A 19372-nucleotide genomic window follows, 5' to 3' on the forward strand; every position below is an offset into this window, starting at 1 on the left:
GTTCTCTCAGAACCAAGCAGCTGTCCAGAAAGCCGGTCTATGTGTTCTCTGAAGGAATCAGACACCTTCTCACCTTATCCACTTCCTATTCTTCAGATAAAACAAATGGAGACGGAGGAGGCCCGGCTGAAACACGAGGTCCAGGATGCAAAGGACCAGAATGAACTGCTGGAATTCAGGATCCTGGAGCTTGAGGTAGGAAAGGCTATGGTGGTGGGGGGAGGGACACACAAGCTGGCGGGCCACAGGGACATGAGCTGGGATCCTCTTTTCAAACCTCTCAGCTCCTGGAATGAACAAAAACCCAAAGGCCACCCGGGAAAGAGAAGAGGCCAGGTGGGAGTGAGCTGTATCCCTCCCAGGAAGGATGGGGCAGAGGTATAGAGTGAGGTCACTTGAGGTAGGGGTGAGGGGTGGCAATCAAGAACCTAGCACTGTAAAGGGAAAGGAACGCAAACCAAAGGCCCAGGGCTCTATAGGTCCAGACCTATGACCTCAGCAAAGTGCGGTGGCTGCAGCTACCCCTGACGTGACCAGTGGCAGGGACAGTCCCCAGGCTCTGGTGCAGCCCAGCAGACATTCATTCTAGTCTGTAGAAGCCTCTTGGTGGAGGAGAGGTACCATACAGGGATCAGGTGCCCTTCAACTTTGCCCTACTGTCTCTGGTCTGCGCCCTCTGTTATGACCTATGGAGGAGGAGAGGCAAAGATCCTTGGGAGGTCAGGCTGGGTTAGGCGGGGTCATGTCACTATGCCACCTTTCGCTGTGAGGACAAACAGGCAGTGTTGCTCACAAAGATGAGAGGAAGTTATTACACAGGTGTGCCCTTGATGGACATTCCCACACATCCCTGCATCCTCCATCTCAGTCCAGTGGGGGAAAGCCTGGTGGACTCTGCACAAAGTCCACCCACCCATCCACTTTCTGGGTCCCTAGAGGGCTGTGAAGCTGACTGGCTGTCCCTCAGGAGTCCTGGGCTCCTGTGTCATCCTCTGCACAAGGGCAATGAACCCCATCAATGGTCTCCTCCAGTGCCCATTTTGCCAGTCCTGTGGATGACTCTACCTGACATCTGTCCTCTAAGCTTCTTCACAACCCCTGGGACTCGGGGATGAATGAGCAAGTGAAGAACCCTGGGATGGGTACCAGTAGGCCACATGGCCAAGGCTCCATAGAGCCAGCATCCTACCACCTGGGGCAGCAAGCACACAGGGACAATCTCCTGGGCGAGTCCGTGGCGGTTTCTGCCCAAGGACTCCCCCAGAGCTGAGTTCGGGAGTAACATCACCTTGACTCCCCAGTGGCTGGTCTCGGTCAGTGTGCACCAGCTCAGCACCAGGGAGGGAGGAGAACAGCCCCACTACTGCCATGCCCAGCCTTCTGCTCTTTGTCTCAGGAGAGGGAGAGGAAGTCACCTGCCATCAACTTCCACCATACGCCTTTTGTGGATGGGAAGAGCCCCCTGCAGGTGTACTGTGAGGCCGAAGGTGTAACGGTAAGTCTCCCCTCTTCCACCTTGCCTGGCCCACCAAGCTGCCACTCACAGACCGCCCTGTCCCTCTGTCTGCCTCCTAGGACATCCTGGTCACGGAGCTGATGAAGAAGCTGGACATCCTGGGGGATAACGCCGTAAGTGTATGTCGCTCTCCTGACTTGTGCATGCCTCTTCATGCTGACCACCCCAGCCCAGACCTCAGGCCCAGGGACCCCTGGAAGCCCACCCCAGTCCCATCCTAGAATACCCTGAACAGAAACCTTTCCTGAGGTGAAGAGCCTCCTTAGAAGAGCCCACTGCATTTGGGAAAATCTGATCTTGGCTCATTGTGGCTATACCTTTGGGGCCCAGTCACGTGTACTTAGCTTCTAGACTCTGTTTGGATCATAGCTCTTCTATGACCACAGGGTATTGGTCTGGGGAAGCCTTGCTCATAGGCAACCCAGGATTGTTAGGATTCTCAATTTTTTGATCTGGAGGTAGAAGCAGAGTCTATAGGTAATCTCCAAATCGCATTGGGAGAACAGTTCCAATTTCTGTAGCACACTCCTCAAAAGACTCCTAATCATCAAGTGAACAGAGTCAAGGCAGCTCCCTCCACTACTCTTCCTAGCCTTCCTTCAGCCCATCCTTCGGCCCTCCGTCCACACTCTATACATACGTACAGATATCTTCCCCTCTTTCATCCACTGTCTCTCCAGCCACCCTTTGCCTGCTGTCTACCCTCCAGTTCCTTGCCTATCAGTGGTATTCTCTTCTTTAAATTGTTGCTGCCTTTTTAATCCAAGGCTGTCAGCAGTGGTTAGGCAGCAAGGGCCACAGCCTTCTGTTCCCTCAGGCACTGACTCTTTCATAGCTAAGAAGGGAATTTAACTAAATCTTTGTCCTTCTAAAGAATTCAAGATTCAAAGTTTGAGGTGAAATTTTGTTCCTCAGAGAGGCTGAATAGCAAGTAGCTCACCTCCTCTCCTCGCATCTCTCCAAAAGCCCTGGTACTTCTCCTCACCCCTCCTTAAAAACCCTTCTCTGCGGATGTTGTTGGTGCACGCCTTTAATCCCAGCACTCAGGAGGCAGAGGCAGGCGGATCTCGAGACTAGCCTGATTTACATAGTGAGTTCCAGGACAGGCTCCTAAAAGCTACAAAACAAAATGAAAAAACCAGAACAAACAAAAAACTCTTCTTCTCCTGGCTCCTCCCTACCACTTCCTGTCAGCTAGTTGCTGCTGCTGCAACCTCCTGACCGCAGGTGAATTTTATTTAATCAAACACATCTTTGCATCATTAAACAAATGTTCCAGAGCATAAGCAAAACAATACACCTTAAAATAATATTCTACAACACATCAATCTATCCTTTCCTCTATCTTGTGTCTACCATACACCACCCACCCACCTTTAGTCCAGCCCCAGCCATCCTTCTATCCTGTTTACCATTTGTCCGTCCATCCATCCATCCATCCATCCATCCATCCATCCATCCATCCACCCAGCTTAATTCTACTCATCCATCCTCCATCAGTACCCCTTCCCTCCTCCCTCCACCTTCTCCCCTCTTCCCTCCATTCACCCATCCCGCATCCACTTACCTATCTATCCTCCATGCATCATCACATACTTGCTGATCTCTGCCCCTGCCCCCCGTCAGAGTTGGCATTGGCAGGGGCCTTTCTCTTTCTCTTCTCATTTCTTGGGAAGCAGTGAGGAGCAGAGCAGGGAGAAGCACCTTCAGGGAGTTCCATGTCTACCCCTTAACCACTCTTGGTGGTTCCTTTATAGCAAAGATGGTGAGGTACCATTCAATAACAAGGATAGCTGTGGTGCATTGTGCCCGGGGGTCTAGACTTAGGTATAAATTCTGTTGTGGATGCTAACTTCTGCTGCATAGTTAGAGAAATTGAAGCCTCAGAAGTTTACTAAGCTGATTTAATGGCTATGGTGATGGCCCCAACCAGTTCTGTGTCAGGGTCCTTCCTTAACCCAGTAGCTTCTCACTTAAAAGTGCCAGTAGCTTGATTGTCCTAGGGTCATCATACAGCCTCCGAGGTCACTCTCACAGACCACATGGGCAGAGAAGGATGACAATCGGAGAGAATATGGCCAGGTCTTACATGTAGGAGACCCTGGCAGTTCCTGCCAATGGGCCAAGTTCTGACTGTACTTATCACAATGTAGCAATGTACTGTGAGACTCCTGAGCTGGTGAGTTCTGTCTGGAAGCATTTGGTGGCCCTGCTGGTGAGGAACCAAGTGACTGTCACCTTCATAGTTAGAATACATAAGTGTCATGGCTGCTGTCACCAGACATTTCCTGCCTGCTGCTGGTTCCCCAGGGGCCAGGATACTGGGACAGAGTAGAGAAATCAGTGGGGCCAGATCGGACGCCCATCCTTCATTGCAGGTGGCGCAGCTCAAGCTGCTGTGGTTACCTTGCTGTCATCTGGAAAAGAGAGGGCTGTAGGCTGATCGAAAAGTGTTCTGCCAAAGCTGGGCACTAGGGCACAATCTCCAGGGGTCAGAGGGTCAGACTGCATACAAAAAATGACCCCAAGAGCACTTCAATCCGCTCTGATGCGTCCAAGTAGAACCCTTCCATTGCCTTGAAGCTACTTTGTTCAACCTCCCAGTGTTCAGCTCTGCCCTTTGCGGGTGAGGGGCTTCTAGAACAGGAGGAATGAAGGAGAGTAGGAGGGAGGATGAGGAACAGTAGGATGAGGGGTCATGGGAGCTAAGAGCAGGGAGAAAAAGCACTGTGGTCCAGCACTGGGAGATGAGGCCCCCACTGTGCCCATCCCAGGCAGTGCAGCCCCCTGCCTCCCCGCCTGCCAGAGCACTCACTTGTGAGGAACCCCATTCTGACTTGGAGGTTGAGGGAAAGAAGGAACTACCTGACTTTAGGGAGCTCATCTTCTAGGAGGGAGTGGCTACTTTCCTGTGTGACTTGGTCAAGTTCTAGGGCTAGAGGGAAACTCCCCTGTGCCAGCCTGAGCTGGCCATGCCTCCAGCTCCTCTTGGTGCAGGTCAAGATCCAATGCAGATGGCAGCCTTACTCTGAGTGTGTGGCTGGCCACATCCAGACAAGGGACCCGGTTGTCCGCCAAGTCAGACAAACCCTGCTCAGAAAGACCACCTGGAGGCCCTTTGGGAGAAATCATGAATGCAGAAAAAGGCAAAAGCAAATGAACACCCACAGAAACTGGGGTCATTCACAGCCATGGTTACTTGATCTTCTCCGTGGCTGCATGTGTGTAATGCTGGCTTGAAGTCAAGACTGGGATAGGGAGTCTCTAAAACATGGCTTAGGGCCGCCTTCTGGTTAAGCTGCCCCAGATGGTTCTTTTAGACTTTTGGTGGTCTGACAGTGAGAGGTGATGTGGATAGTACCCCAGAGATGCAGAAGGGTGACTGAGTAAAAATATCTTTTAGCTATAGCCCCAGCCCCATGTCCATTCACCACCCCCGCTCACCCCACACCTCCCTCTGACACTGACTCTGTGTTCTGCTTTTGCACCCAGAATCTGACCAATGAGGAACAAGTGGTTGTCATTCAAGCCAGGACAGTCCTGACCCTGGCAGAAAAGGTAACAGGAACTCTGTGGATGTCTCAGAGGGGAGGGGCTCCTATAGATACTCTCCCTGGAAGGAGGGCCTTCCGGGCAGGGGCATGGTCCTCTTGGTCTTGTCTGCCTGGGGAAACTGACCCACACAGGTCAGACAGCAACACCAAGAACCTCTGCAAGGGGAGATTCTGCCAAACACTGGGCAAATAGCTCTGTCTCCACCCCTCCCACAGACACTGCCCCAGTGCAGACTTCACCTGTACCTCCTCCCAATGCAGACTTCACCTCTACCTCCTCCCAATGCTGGCTTCATCCCTACCTCCTCCCAATGCTGGCTTCACCTCTGCCTCCTCTAGGAGGTAGATTGGAAGCTGGATTGAGTCTGTAAAACTGGCAGTGTTCCTTGGTTTCCTGATCTTATTCTGTTTAGCCTCCCATCCTCATCCTGGTCCTTACCCCAGTCCAGACTTGTTTAGCAGGTTACCCTCAGTCTCAGCCCTTTCTCAGATCTCCAGCCTCACAGGAAAGGGGGATCTTGGTAAACAAGGATTTAGGGAAACAGGCCAACCCCCCTGGCAGAGTTCTAAAATGTACCCACTCCTGCTGTTCCCCAAACCAATCGTTCCTCCTCTCCCAGGGAAGGCAGGAGTGGCAGACATCTGAACATCAGGTGGCATGGTAGCGCCACCATATCAGCCCAACCCTAGCTCCCCTTCCTTAGTCAGGCTTCCCTTGATCTTCCAGGCTGTCTCCGTGGAGGTGGGTGGGAGGCAGTTGGCACTGGTGGTCATGTGGGGGATGCTAGCGGTCACTGTCACCTGTTCATTGTGCTTGTGCCCAGTGGCTCCAGAGGATTGAAGAGACAGAGTCAGCGCTACAGCGGAAAATGGTAGACCTGGAGAGTGAGAAGGTCAGTGGAATCTTCCGGAATGCCCCTGAAACCAATGCCACCAGGTCTGTATACCTAGGCCAAGGCCTGGCCCTCTGTGTTCCAGGAGCTGTTCAGCAAGCAGAAAGGCTACCTGGATGAGGAGTTGGACTACAGGAAGCAGGCACTGGACCAAGCCCACAAGGTGAGCGAGAGGACTGGCAGACACATGCCTGCTTATCCACCCCTGTGAACATCTCAGAGGCCTGTGTGGCCAGGCTCAAAACTTTAGGCAGGCACCAAGACTCTCAGCTTTTCTCCGTCTGGGTTCTGAGGACATGTTACTGCCCATTCAGCAAATGCTTCAGAGCGCAAGCATGCAAGGACACACATGGACACATGAGTGTAGGGACATTGGGAACTAATAGAGATACAATAAATTAGTTGGTAGACAATTAATGAGCACACAGTGCATTTAGGAATTAACTGAAGACAACCAAGTGTTCATAGGGAAACATCATTCTACTGGAGACCCTCCTTTTGATCATTCAAAACTTGGAGAATTGGAAGTTTGGCCTGTTCCGTGTATCTGGTCATCCTTTGGGGAGTCGAGAATTTCCTAAAGAGAATATCCCTATTTAAAGATTACTTATTTATTTTGTATACAGTGTTCTGCCCACATGCACACCTGCATGCCAGAAGAGGGCACCAGATCTCATTATAGAAGGTTGTGAGCTACCATGGTTGCTGGGAATTGAACTCAGTACCACTGGAAGAGCAGCCAGTGCTCTTAACCTCTGAATCATCTCTCCAGCCCCAAGTAAGAATATTCCTACTTAAGGCTAACAATGAAAGATGTGCTCCATGGTTACCTATATTAGTCTGTATCCTGTTGCTATAATGAAAAGACTGGCACCAGGTAATGTATAAAGAAGACAGGTTTATTTAGTTCACGATCTGGAGGCTGCAAGTCCAAAATTGGGGAGTCACATCTGGTGAGGACTCTGCCTGTATTCAATCATGGTATCATGGTGGGGGTACATGGGAAAGGGAGAGAGATCACAGCAGGGCAGCCAGGTAGAGGGATTTGGAGGCCAGGATTGCCCCTTTTATAGCAATCCACGTCTGAACCCCCGAGAGCCACGCTGATGCCTTCTAAGGACAGAACCCTGTTGACTCAGTGGTCTCTTAAAGGTTCCATCACCTTAGTGCCGTTATGCTAGGAGCCAAGCTTCCAGCACACAACCTCCCCAGAGATGCACTGCAGCCACTGCCAGAGCGACCAGCACTCATGTCTCTTCTGAGAAGCCAGCCCTTGCTAGCATCAGCTTGAGAACCCAAGGAGATCCAATGGGACATTTGTTAACCTTTCTGTTCCAAGAAGGACACGGAACCCAATCAAGTGTTGAATCATAGCTGATGTAACAGGGACACTTAATGCCCAGCTGCAGAGACTTCTTAGGGGAACCAAAGGCCACCTATCCTTTCTAGGGTTTAGTTATCCTTGTATAGGGTTGTTATCCTGTGGGTGGTGCCTTGTCCCATTGAGTATCCTTCAAGGCACAGAGAGACGACAGCAGTAACTCAGGAAGAGCACTTGGTGGTCTGATGTGTGGCTGAGGGGAGGTGTGGATGCTGGAGCGCACAGAATGATCCTATGGTGATCCGAAGTGAGCAGCAGTCTATAGGCCTTTGGGGTCATTCCCATCCTCTGCTTCTCTGTCTGCCAGATGGTAGTGACATTTACTCTGGGGCCATTGCTAGTTCAAGACACAGTAAGCAGGCTATCGACTAACCGGAGGCAGGGAATGTCCCTCTGGTGATCTAGGCTCATCTCCTGATGTATCCTGTCTATAAACAAAGTCCAGATGGAAGTTCTCACTAGCAGAAGTGTATGAAACCTCTGCAGTGTTTGCTCTAGGTCACATGTACCACGCTTGTTTTCAAACGCTGGGTCTCAGGATCTGGGTCTCACCCTCCTTGATAGTGTTGTTGCCTGGCATACCTGAGGCTCTGGGTTCCCTCCCCAGCACCAAATAAACCGTGGAAGAGTGTGGTTCTGATTTCCCTAAAGTTCCCTTTTCTCTGAGCAGTCGCTGAGGCAGAAACACAAGCACACTGTGGTACCAGGACATCGGCAGGGAGTCACAGCTGGTGTTTGGCCCCCACCTCTTCTAGGATGCCTGCTAGTTAGGAAGGAAGGTGTTTGTGACCCTCCAGGCCCTTCCCCAGAGACCACTGGACACACTTCCTCCCCAGTAAGAACTCCGCTGAGAGGCAAGGCTGTCTACCGTGGAGCGAGTGGGCCCACTCCTGAAGCAGGGGAGGGCTGATGCCTGTCTCCTGTCCCCAGCACATCCTGGAGCTGGAAGCCATGTTGTATGATGCCCTGCAGCAGGAAGCCGGGGCCAAAGTGGCTGAGCTGCTGTCAGAAGAGGAGCGTGAGAAGCTCAAGGTGGCAGTGGAGCAGTGGAAGCGCCAGGTCATGAGCGAGCTCCGTGAACGCGATGCCCAGATCCTGAGGGAGCGCATGGAGTTGCTGCAGATTGCACAGCAGGTGCCGATGGCGGCAGGGTGGGGATAGAGGGTCAGCTGGGCTTCCCGAGACCCAGCTTCCCTGGGGGCCACATATCCAACAGCTGTGTCCTCCAGTGGCCACACCCTTTCTCACTGAGTCCGTGTCCCTCCCTATCTAGCTCCTAGTCTAGCAGCTGTGTTGCTAACCAAAGCCTTTGGGTGGTAGCTCTCCATGGACTCCTAGGTCTCCTACATGACACTGTCCCCTAATGGTAAGAGTGTTGTCTGTGGACAGCAGCTAACCAGCCATTACCCCAGCCCTGTTGTTTATGACTGTCACAGCTTCTACCTGTGGGCTTGACCTGAAAGCAGTGTCTATGAACACAACTCAAGTCAGACCATCCTAAACACAAAAAAGCTCAGACTGCAGATTAAGATACGTTCCTACAAGATGGATGTTACCTTCCCATGATGGTCAGTAGGCCATAGGACAGGGCTTACCAACCACTAGGATGTGCCCAAGCCCCTTTACTCATGGGCCTACTGTGGGCCCGTTGGGGCTCCAGAGTAGTCAGGGTTAGGCAGGTCACCCCATCCCTCTTGCTCCAGCTGTCATTTGGAAGCACTCAGCTGCTTCCAAGTCCCCAGGCCTCAGCTGCAGAGGACAGTTCTAGCTGGTAGCTCTATGGGCTGGTTGCCTGTTGCTCTGTATAAAGGCCCTGGGAGGGACATAAGCTAACTCCTTGCTCTTCCACTTAAACAGTACAGTCTCTGACCTGACTAAGTCAGAGGACATTGGTCCCATCAAAGGAGAAGTGGTGAGCTGGGACTGGAGCAACACAGTAGCTACTTTGTGGGCTATTGTCTACCAAATAAGTGTGGGTAACTCTTGACCCTCTTATAGGTGGTACTCCAATCCTCTGTTTATTGAGTATCTTCCTTCTTTTAACATTGCAGAGAATAAAAGAGTTAGAGGAAAGAATAGAAACCCAGAAGAGACAAATAAAGGAGCTGGAAGAAAAGGTAAAGCAAATGAATGGGGGAGGGTACAGCTGGATGGGGCGGGGTGGGGGCTTGCCTGGCATCTATAGATAAAAAGAACACAAGCTCGGGTCTCGCAGCTGAGACCTTACCTGCAAGCTAGCCCACGCAGAGCAGAGTGGGGATGAGCAGAAGGGAGACCACTGGGCAGGAGCTGTGGGTACACTGGACCAGAGCCAGGAGCCTTTGTACTGCCTCAGTTTCCCCTCTGGATCCATATGTTAGACCACTGACCTAGGTCAAACTGGTGCCCTGGGTGGTGCAGAGGGGTTAACCCTCCAGGTTCATCATGCTTGGTTGTCTGAGAATCACATTCCTGAAAGATAGGCCATGGTCCCCAAGAGCTATTCTCGGGGCTCAGAGACCTTTGGCCCCTGATGCCCAGGGAGTGTCTTCAAGACCAGAAATACTGGGGTGCCTGATTAGGTGCTTCCTCCTAACCCTGACTCTACAGCCTGGGGTGCAGAGCATCTGTGCACTGGCATCCACAGACTCAGTGCTTCCCAGACCAAGTTGAAGGGCATGTGCCCAGAGATCCCTGCTGCCCACGGGATGTTGTGCTTTCTTTTCTGTATCCTGCGTGGTCTGGGCTGGGGCTAGTTCCCAGGATTCTGGAGTCAGATGCTGTCTTGAGTCTTATGATTGTTCCTACATATAGATAGATCTCATCAAGGCGACAAGATGCAGGAAGCGGTCAGTGGGACAGCTCTTGGGCAGGATACCGTCTAGATAATCTCCTCACCGGCCTTAGCCATGGCTTGGAGGTGTTCCTCTGTAGAGCAGTCCCCAGCAGTTTTCCATTTCAGCTGGCCCAGCCAGCCTTAGAAGTGACAAAAATTGCCATCTGTGGGGCATTTTGTTGCCCCATGCTCAGCAGAACTTGCATAAATGCCTAGGTCTGCCATGTAGATAGGAGCCCAGAATCAAGCAGGCATAGGCTTCGAAACAAGGTCCCTACAGGGACTGCCTGCAAACTCCAGGCCACGTGGGCGCCCAGTGATGCCAAGAGGGGACACAGTCTTGTTCACCTGAGTTTCTAACATTATAATTCTGACCTGACAGTCTGAGGACATTGGTGCCACCAAAGATGGAGCCCTGGGGAAAGACTTCCACTCTCTAGAGAAAAGTGACAAACTGGGGACTTCTAGGTGACTCCAGGCTAGGTGGACATGTTAGCTACTCCATGGGCTACTTGCCCATCAAATAAATGCAAACCTATCAGGTGGCAAAGTCTTCCTCAGACTGTACGCTTGCTTCGTTTTGTGTCTTAACCCAAGGGCGCGTGTTTGAATTAACACTAGAGCAATGTTAAGGTTGCCGTCTGAGCTTTCTAATGTCATCAAATGGCTGAACGCAATGCTTGATTTTTCTCCAAGTTGGATTGGCCCTTCCCCCCATGCCAACCAACACTTCAAATCCATCCAGGGTATCAGTATATTTTGTTCTTTGTAAATGTACCACCGCCAAAACTATAGTACTTCTATGTGCTGGATACTGGAAGTGTCTCCTGTTCCGGTGTCATCCTCAGCTCCATGACTCTCAATAGACGCCTGGCCCTGGGAAGCTTGGTGTGCTGTGTAGGGATGTAGAACCCACAACTTAGCCTTAAATGGTGCCTAGTCCCCCAGCGTTATTTGGGGTAGCATTGTAACCCTAAGCTTAGGGCTCTCACAAAGCCCCTTGCACACCTCCTGTCCTTGCCTACTCCTCCTGGCTGGCCAGGGTCCCTCTCTGTCTATGCTCGTGGCTTGTTTCTGTACAGACATGCTACAAACTCTTATTTTTCTTTCTCTCTCCTTGTGTTTCTCCATCCTCCCCTTTCCCTTTCAGTTTTTATTTTTGTTCTTGTTTTTCTCCCTAGCTTTCATTCTCTGGTCATAGCTGTTCTGGGCACTCTGAACTGGTGAGTACCTAAGAGGCTGGTATTTCCTGCTCCTTCTTCTGAAAGATGATAGCGGTTCCTGCTGCCCAGTCAGCTGGCTGTGTGCCCTCATAGAAGCAGAAAGGCCCATCCTGGGTCTTCCAGAAGGCTCCTTGAAAAGCTACCCACCTTTTAGAAAGCCCTTCTCCAGGCACTGGGTCCACAAGAGTGTACCAGGCATTCTCAGAACCAGCACCTACTCAGAAGTCAGTATCCACTAGCAGGATGGGGCTTTGTGACTTTCCTGTATCCTCTGTGGCTCAGGTTCCATGTCCCCAAGTCCCTGGGTCACCTACAATCACAGGAATGGCCTAATGCGTAGAGCCCCTGCACTGTCTGCACACCAAGGCCACACACCACACTTGGTCACCACTTTCTGGTGGGACACGATGACACAGCTCATCTCAGGCCCCTGGATCTGCTGTTTAGGGGATACAGAGAGATCTTTTCCAGGGGACCAGCCCTTCACCCCCTAAGTCCCATGCTTGTGTCTGTCTTCTAGTCCTCGGCAAAGACAGACCTTTGTCCTCCAGCAGGATCAGAGAGCAGCAGGTGCCAGAGGAAGCAGGAGAAACTGGATCTCAACACTGAAGACTCGGAAGGGTTTGGGCTATGTGCCCTGCCCTGCGGAGGATAAGGGCAAAAACACTGTGAGCTGCAGTCACTGTCCCCCGGAGTGACAGGACTAGAACTTGTCTTGCTGAGTAGCTCTTCTCTAGGGGAGGCCTAGCCTTGGCTACTGAGTCCTGGGGACCTTCAGCCCCGAGAGTAGGCCTCCTCCCAATCACAGCGATGTGTAACGTTCCCTGCCATGCAGGGGTCAGAACTGCTCCTGTGCTGGAGCCCACACTGGACACCTCCCTTGTTCCCATAGTGACCATCAATACCCTTGGAAGAAGATCTCAGAACTGCCCAGACTTGCCCCTAATGGCAAGATGAAGGCTGTGGTCGCCATGGTGACCTAGGAGGGTTCCCTGTGACACCCTGAGTGTCACACTGAAATCATTCACTGTGGTCCTGAACACTTGCTGATGGACAGATTCCTTGCCCAACCTTGTTCTGTTACATTGGCATCCCTGTGAGGACAGCTGAGAGTTGTGACCCCCCCCCACTCACACACACACACACTGGCCTCCTACCCCCAGGCACAAAGGCTAGAATCCTATCCCAGTCTGCTGGCTAGAAGCTCAGTGGAATGACCAGAGGAAGAGGCCAAGGGGCATATGAGGCCTGGCCTGGAAGAATGAGGATCAAAGCACAGCCCCGACATAGTGGAGGCGTGGCCCTCCTGGCCAGGAAGACCCTCAGCCCGTGGGCCTAGCCAAGAACTGCAGGTGGCAAGGGCAGGTGGTGATGGTGGCTGAGAATGGCTTCATCCAGAGCCTGTGCACACAAGAAGCCGGGTCCCGGAGAGAAGGTGAAGATAAGATACACCAAAAGTTCCATGAACTTCAGAAGGCAGCCACCGTACAATGGCCTGCAGGTAGGTGGCAACATCTGTCTACTGGGGACAGCCCTCCTTACCGCACTATTGGCAGCCCGCTACCCTTGCTAGACTGAGCCCTTTGCTGCATGAATGAGGTCTCCCCTCCAGAAGAGCCTGGAGTGGTTATAAGGGCCAGTAGGTCATGGGGGCTCCCCACATCCATTTCCGGATGTAGCCCACAGATGTAGGATCCTCACTTTACCTGTTCATGCTAACGCAGATGCCAGTGCCCGCTGAGGAAGCGCCTGAGCTGCCCTGGCGAGTGCACTCCAGCCCCACAGCTGCCCTGGGGAGTGCACTACAGCACCATACAGCTGCCCTGGGGAATGCACTCCAGCCCCACAGCTGCCCTGGGGAGTGCACTCCAGCCCCACAGCTGCCCTGGGGAGTGCACTCCAGCCCCACAGCTGCCCTGGGGAGTGCACTACAGCACCATACAGCTGCCCTGGGGAATGCACTCCAGCCCCACAGCTGCCCTGGGGAGTGCACTACAGCACCATACAGCTGCCCTGGGGAATGCACTCCAGCCCCACAGCTGCCCTGGGGAGTGCACTACAGCACCATACAGCTGCAACTTCCTCTCTCATCTGTGGACCTTTCTGTGCCTGTAGCTGGGCCACACCTAGTGGGGACTTCTCTCCCCAGTACAGTGGTGCCCATACCTAGTGGAGGCTTCTCTCCCTAGTGCAGTGGTGCCCACACCTAGTAAAGATTTCCCACCCCAGTGCAGTGGCGTCCCCAAAGCTCAAAGGAGATGGGCAGGGGGCACCTTCTTCCCCATCCCTATAGACAGGAAGCTCTGCCTTGAGACACAAGGTGCCCCATCCTGCCCAGTCCCCATGGCAGATGGCAGAAGCAGCTACGGTGTGGGTTAAAACTTTCCATCCACTACACACATAACATGGATCAAGCCCAGGGCCCGGCATATTCGAGGAAAACTCTCTACCCCTGAGCTGTAGCCCTAACCACCTTTTTAGTTTTTATTTTCAAACGGAGTCTCATTAAGTTGCCCAGAACTCACTCCGTACTCCGGGGGTTGAAATGGCGATCCTGCTGACTCAGCCTTCTGAATAGCTGCGATGACAACCCTAGCTACACTGTGTTTTGAACACATACCCATGACAGGATCACCCTGTTGGCCCCAGGCCCTGTGACAAGTCAAAAGGGCTTGGTCCCCTCTGAGCTGCATCAAGACCCCTGTGGGGAGGAGGTGACTGAGGATGGGTTTCCCAGAGACACCCTGAGGCTCTTTGGGAACCTGGCAGATGCTGTCTGGGTGTGCGTATCTCTTGGGACATGGAGGCCTGCCGCAGCGGATTTCAGCGACCTCTGAGGGATGAAGATTGCCCAGTCCTCACACCCAGGGCTACCTATAACTTGCAGTGAGGCATTTGGCTCCAGTATGGCTCCTTCAGCCGAGACATCCCACCACCTAGAACTGTATAAGGCTTCCTGGTGAGGTCACCTGTCCAGCCACCAACAGACAGAGCAGAGCCTAGAACTTACGAGGGAACATGGTGGAACCTATTGCTGAGCCTAGGGGCAGGGAATGGAACCTGGGGACACATCACCCGTGGAGACCCAGCACATGCCCCAGGGTGGTAGAGGCTAGCCCTCTTTCCACCGTGTAGCCTATAGATGAGTGGTTTCTCCTGTGCACACATTCCTCCTCATGAGCGCCTGCCTCATCTGGCTCAGCACCCGTGTGTCCATCTCTCCCACATGCCTTCCCACTCTGAGAGGCCCTGTAGACTGGGCCCTCTAAGCTAAGCCTCTATTCCACAGCAAGGGTGTCTACTGTTCAGTAAGACTAGCATGTGGAGAGTGAGCTGGCCCTTGTGTGGCATGGTGAGACATTCAGCAAGATGGACTCCCACCAAGCCTCTTCCTAGGGCTGTGGGCATGTCCCTGGTGGGGCTGTGGGCGTGTCCCTGGCAGAGCTGTGGGCGTGTCCCTGGTGGGGCTGTGGGTGTGTCCCTGGTGGGGCTGTGGGCGTGCCTCTGGTGAGGCTGTGGGTGTGTCCCTGGTGGGGCTGTGGGCGTGCCCCTGGTGAGGCTGTGGGTATGTCCCTGGTGGGGCTGTGGGCGTGCCCCTGGTGAGGCTGTGGGCAGGTCCCTGGTGGGGCTGTGGGCGTGTCCCTGGTAAGGCTGTGTCTCTTTGGGGCTGTACAGGAGAACTCCAGGCAACAGCCTTGTTGTGAAAAGATGGTCCTGTGTGAGAACAGCGTGAGATTTGAGACCAGTCTGATCAGCAGGATGGGAGGAGATCCTTACTCATCTTTCATTTGGGCACGTTTTTACAAGCATGCCTTATATAATTCCCTGGTCTTCATTGGGGGCTAGGCCCCCTGTGCAGGGCACTGTGTGGTCTCTGTGGCCTCTAGGGTCGATAGATTCAGTCAGAAAGCAGTCACAAAAGCTTGTTCTAGGCTGCCTGGCTCAGCACTACAGGAAATGCCAACGTGAGCCACACGGGGGCGCTCCAACCAAGCAAACCCAGCATGACTAAGCAACAGGTTGTACCCAACCCCACTCTGTCACTGGGGTGTTTTCCCACTTGCTTGGCAGGAACAATCCCAACCTCAGATCATCACGTGCCTGGCCTTAAAGGTTGCCTGAAGCTGGGTGAAGGACGGTAGACACAGGTCTCAATGCTGGCTTCCTGTGGAAACAACCCTAAATTCCTAGGGAGACTCCTAGGTGGCTGGGTGTGCATGTCCCATTGGTTGCAATCACTCCTATGCTTGTGGGCAGGTGGACCTCTAGGGTTTACAGAGTTACTGCGCCTTAAGTCCGAACAGTTCCCACGTGAAGGCTATATTAGAATGTGTGTTGCTGTGTTAAACACCATGACTAAAAGCAACTAGGGAGGAAAGTAGTCCGTGATCCAGGGAGGTCAGGGCAGGAGCTCAACCAGGGCAGGAACCTGGAGGCAGGAAGGGATGCAGAAGCCATGAAAGAGTGCCAGTTACTAGCTCAATCCTTCTGGCTTGCTAAGCCTCTCCTTGTTTTCCCTTTTTCCTCTTCCTCCTCCTCCTTCTCCTCCTCGTGTGTGTGTGTGTGTGTGTGTGTGTGTGTGTGTGTGTGTGTGTTTAATGTGCATGAGTGTTTTCCCTGCATTTATGTATGGGCACAAAGTGCATGCTTGATGCTCTCAGGGCCAGAAGAGGGTGTTAGATCCATGAAACTATAGTAATGGATGTTTGTAAGCCATAGCGTAGGTGCTGGAAATCTGGGTCCTCTGGAAGAGCAGCCAGGGTCTTAACCACTGAGCCACCTCTCCACTTCTTATATACCCTAGGACACCTGTCTAGGAGCAGCACCAACCACAATGATGTGAGCCCTCCCACATCGTTCACTGATTGAGAAAATGCCCCACAGGCTTGCCTACAGGCCAATCTGATGCAGGCATTTTCTCAACTGTGGTTCCTCTTCTCAAACAACTCTAGCTTGTGTCAAGCTGAAAACAAAACAAAAGAAGCAAGGACAGAGGCAAAACAGGGCTGTGTGGGGAGTTCTAGGGGCATAGGCAGGGCTAGCCCCCTCAGAGATGCTTCTGACATTAATGAACAGTCATAGATACAGGCCCCCTCAGAGATGCTTCTGACATTAATGAACAGTCATAGATACAGGCCCCCTCAGAGATGCTTCTGACGTTAATGAACAGTCATAGATACAGGCCCCCTCAGAGATGCTTCTGACATTAATGAACAGTCATAGATACAGGCCCCCTCAGAGATGCTTCTGACGTTAATGAACAGTCATAGATACAGGCCCCCTCAGAGATGTTTCTGACATTAATGAACAGTCAGTCATAGACACAGGCAGCATACTAGTTGTTTGTGTTGCTGTGACAAAATAACCTGATGGAGCAGCTTCAGGGTTTTAGAGGACTTGGACCTTTGTGGCTGGGTCTGGGTTTCTGTGGCTGTGATGAGACACAGATCCTAATGGCAAAGCTACTTCTCTCAGAACAGACAGTAAGCAACAAGGGAGAGGGATAGGAGGGGGACAGAGACAAGACCCTTCCAGGGGCCCATCCCCTATTACCTACTTCCTCCAGCTCAGACCTGCCTCCTGAAGATTCCAGACCCTTTCAAGGTAGTGCCACCAACCAGGTTTGATGGCATAAACCTGTAATCCCAGCACTTGGAAGGCTGAGGCAGGAGAATCATGAGTTTCAGCTTAGACTGGGCTACATAGTGAGACTATGTTTCAAAACAAACCACCACCACCACCACCAACAACAACAAACAGAAAGGATGCTACTAGCTAGTGACCAAGAATGATTGACAATATGAGTTTGTTGGGATATTTTGTGTTCAAACTATAACTATCAGGTGCCCCCTTCCCAAAAAAAAAGCATTTTGTGAGTCTGGGCTCTACTCAGACCATCTCCTGCTCCCTGGACACTAAAGTCAGAGAGGTCAAGGTAGAGGGAAGGAGAGTGAGAAGTCATGGCTACCTCTTAGCTAGGGTGCCAGCATGCTACAGAGCATCCCAGGAGCCAGAGCCAGAGGTTCCCTGAAGTTTGGCTGCATTGCCTGCATATTATATAATAAAAGGAACCAGCAATTGTGGAGAAGGGATTGATTCCTTGCGTGGTGCAGGGACAAGCAAACATTCTCCTCATTCCCCCAATCAGAGAGAGGCCGCTCAGACACAGCGGGTAAGGAAAGGTGCATGGAGCTGGGGTGCAATATTCTAGTGCCTGCAGCAGTACCAGCTCTGGAGGATCAACAAGGGACAGTCACCACGGGCCCGCAACTCCAGTGGGACAGAAACAGGCAGTGTCAGAAACCTACCCAGAAGCTCCCAGAGCTGCAGGGGCCAGAGAGGGAAGAGGGTCAGAGCCCTGACTCCTGAGGCTCCAAGTGAAGAAGCCTGGAGCTGGCTATGGGTGGACCACCGTGACACCCTGACCCCACCTGAGGCTGCTGCACTAGGCTCCTCTCCCATGGCGCTCAGTCGTCTCCAGCCTATTTGTGAGGATTCTATGCTGTAATCTCAGCTCCTGGCTGTTGTGCGATTTATAATTGGTCTTAATAATAAAAACCCAGAGTCAGATATTAGGGGGTGAAAGCTGAAAGATCAGAGAAGCAGAGCAGCCAACCACTAGTTCTTACCTCTATAAAATCCTCAGACTGAATGGGGTATCCTGTCTCTACAAGTCCTCAGATTGAATGCCCTGAGCTCCCGTCTCCTCCTGCCCTATATTCCTCTCTTTACCCAGCCATATCCCTTCCTGTCTCCACCTCCCTAGTGCTGGGATTAAAGACATGTCACTCCCAAGTACTAGGATTAAAGGTGTGAGCCATCACTGCCTGGCTCTGTTTCTCTTTTAGACAGAGTCAATCTCGCACAGCCCAGGGTGGCCTTGAACTCACAGAGATCAGTCTGCCTTTGCCTCACAAGTCCTGGGATTAAAGGTGTGTGCCATCACTGCCTGGCCTTTATGGCTAACTAGTGGCTCACTCCACACTCTGTGATTGTCAAGCAAGCTTCATTTGTTAGATCACAAACAAAACATCTCATCTGAAGATCAAATCCAAAGGTCCGTGCCTGTTTCTGCCCTAGATACCACTCTGGGGACTGCTGGCTGACGCACATGTGATACAGAAAAGGCAGTGACACCTGCTTTCTGACTGGGTATCACCATTCACCCCGTGAACTGTTCAAAAAAAACCTCTTATTTTGAAGTGACTTTTAGATTAAAACAATTACAAAAAATAGGTATAGAGAGGTTTTTTATTGCTTTAATTTTAAAATGATGTGTGTACGTATGTGCATGGGCATGCCACATTCTCTTCATGCCATGGCACTGTATGGAGGTCACAGGTCACCTTGCAAGCTAAAACTCTCTCCTATCATAAGAGTATGGGGTAGGAAGTGAACTCAGGTCTCAGGCTTGGTCAGAAGTGCCTTTACCAGCTGAGCCATCTCATTCGTCTCTCTCTCTCTCTCTCTCTCTCTCTCTCTCTCTCTCTCTCTCTCTCTCTCGTTCAGACTGATCTTGAACTCATTATTCTCTTGCCTCTGCCTTCCAAGTGCTGGGATAACAAGTGTGTGTTATGACATCCGGCTGTGGGAGTCCTTGTGCGCCGTTTGCCTAGCTTCTCCTGGTGTTAGTAGCCTGCATAATAATCTTTACACGTTCTGCTCCTGGACCCCAGGCTATAGCTGTCGTCTTATCTCTCCACTCAAAGGTGTCAATTCTCAGTGTTTCCTAATCATGTCAGACACGACACACTGATACTAACCTGTAGGTTATTTTGTAGTGTCTCTCGGCGAGAACCTTTGTGTGCCAAACAGGGGTGCCAGGGGTCAGCTTGGTGAATCCTGTGCTCACAGAACTGGGAGCCTGGGGGGATACTTGCGTACAGCGAGAAGAGGACAGTGACACAATATAAATCTGCTTTTCCTCCCCAAACTCTTGTTCCCCTGCGGCAAGTTCTTTTTTTTTATTTTATTTATTTATTTATATATA

General features: G+C 52.0%; 1 protein-coding gene across 22 annotated transcripts in view; it reads left to right on the top strand.

The window, feature by feature from the left end:
• The window catches only part of Jakmip3 (Janus kinase and microtubule interacting protein 3), a 129369-nt gene that overhangs the window by 96786 nt on the left and 13211 nt on the right, over nucleotides 1-19372 (top strand). For 9 of the 22 annotated variants that reach the window (XM_075972631.1, XM_075972629.1, XM_075972633.1 and 6 more), the window contains 10 exons: nucleotides 97-195; nucleotides 1397-1495; nucleotides 1576-1635; nucleotides 5009-5074; nucleotides 5895-5963; nucleotides 6049-6126; nucleotides 8275-8478; nucleotides 9396-9461; nucleotides 11341-11382; nucleotides 11903-12883. In XM_075972631.1, the coding sequence (XP_075828746.1) occupies nucleotides 97-195; nucleotides 1397-1495; nucleotides 1576-1635; nucleotides 5009-5074; nucleotides 5895-5963; nucleotides 6049-6126; nucleotides 8275-8478; nucleotides 9396-9461; nucleotides 11341-11382; nucleotides 11903-12037 (918 nt within the window). In that variant the 3' untranslated portion in view covers nucleotides 12038-12883. Of the gene's footprint in view, nucleotides 1-96; nucleotides 196-1396; nucleotides 1496-1575; nucleotides 1636-5008; nucleotides 5075-5894; nucleotides 5964-6048; nucleotides 6127-8274; nucleotides 8479-9395; nucleotides 9462-11309; nucleotides 11383-11902; nucleotides 12884-19372 lie in introns of all 22 variants that reach the window. The other 13 variants (XM_075972641.1, XM_075972639.1, XM_075972640.1 and 10 more) reach the window with 3 other exon arrangements.

This window comes from Microtus pennsylvanicus, chromosome 5 (assembly GCF_037038515.1).
Source record: "Microtus pennsylvanicus isolate mMicPen1 chromosome 5, mMicPen1.hap1, whole genome shotgun sequence".
Lineage (NCBI taxonomy): Eukaryota > Metazoa > Chordata > Mammalia > Rodentia > Cricetidae > Microtus > Microtus pennsylvanicus.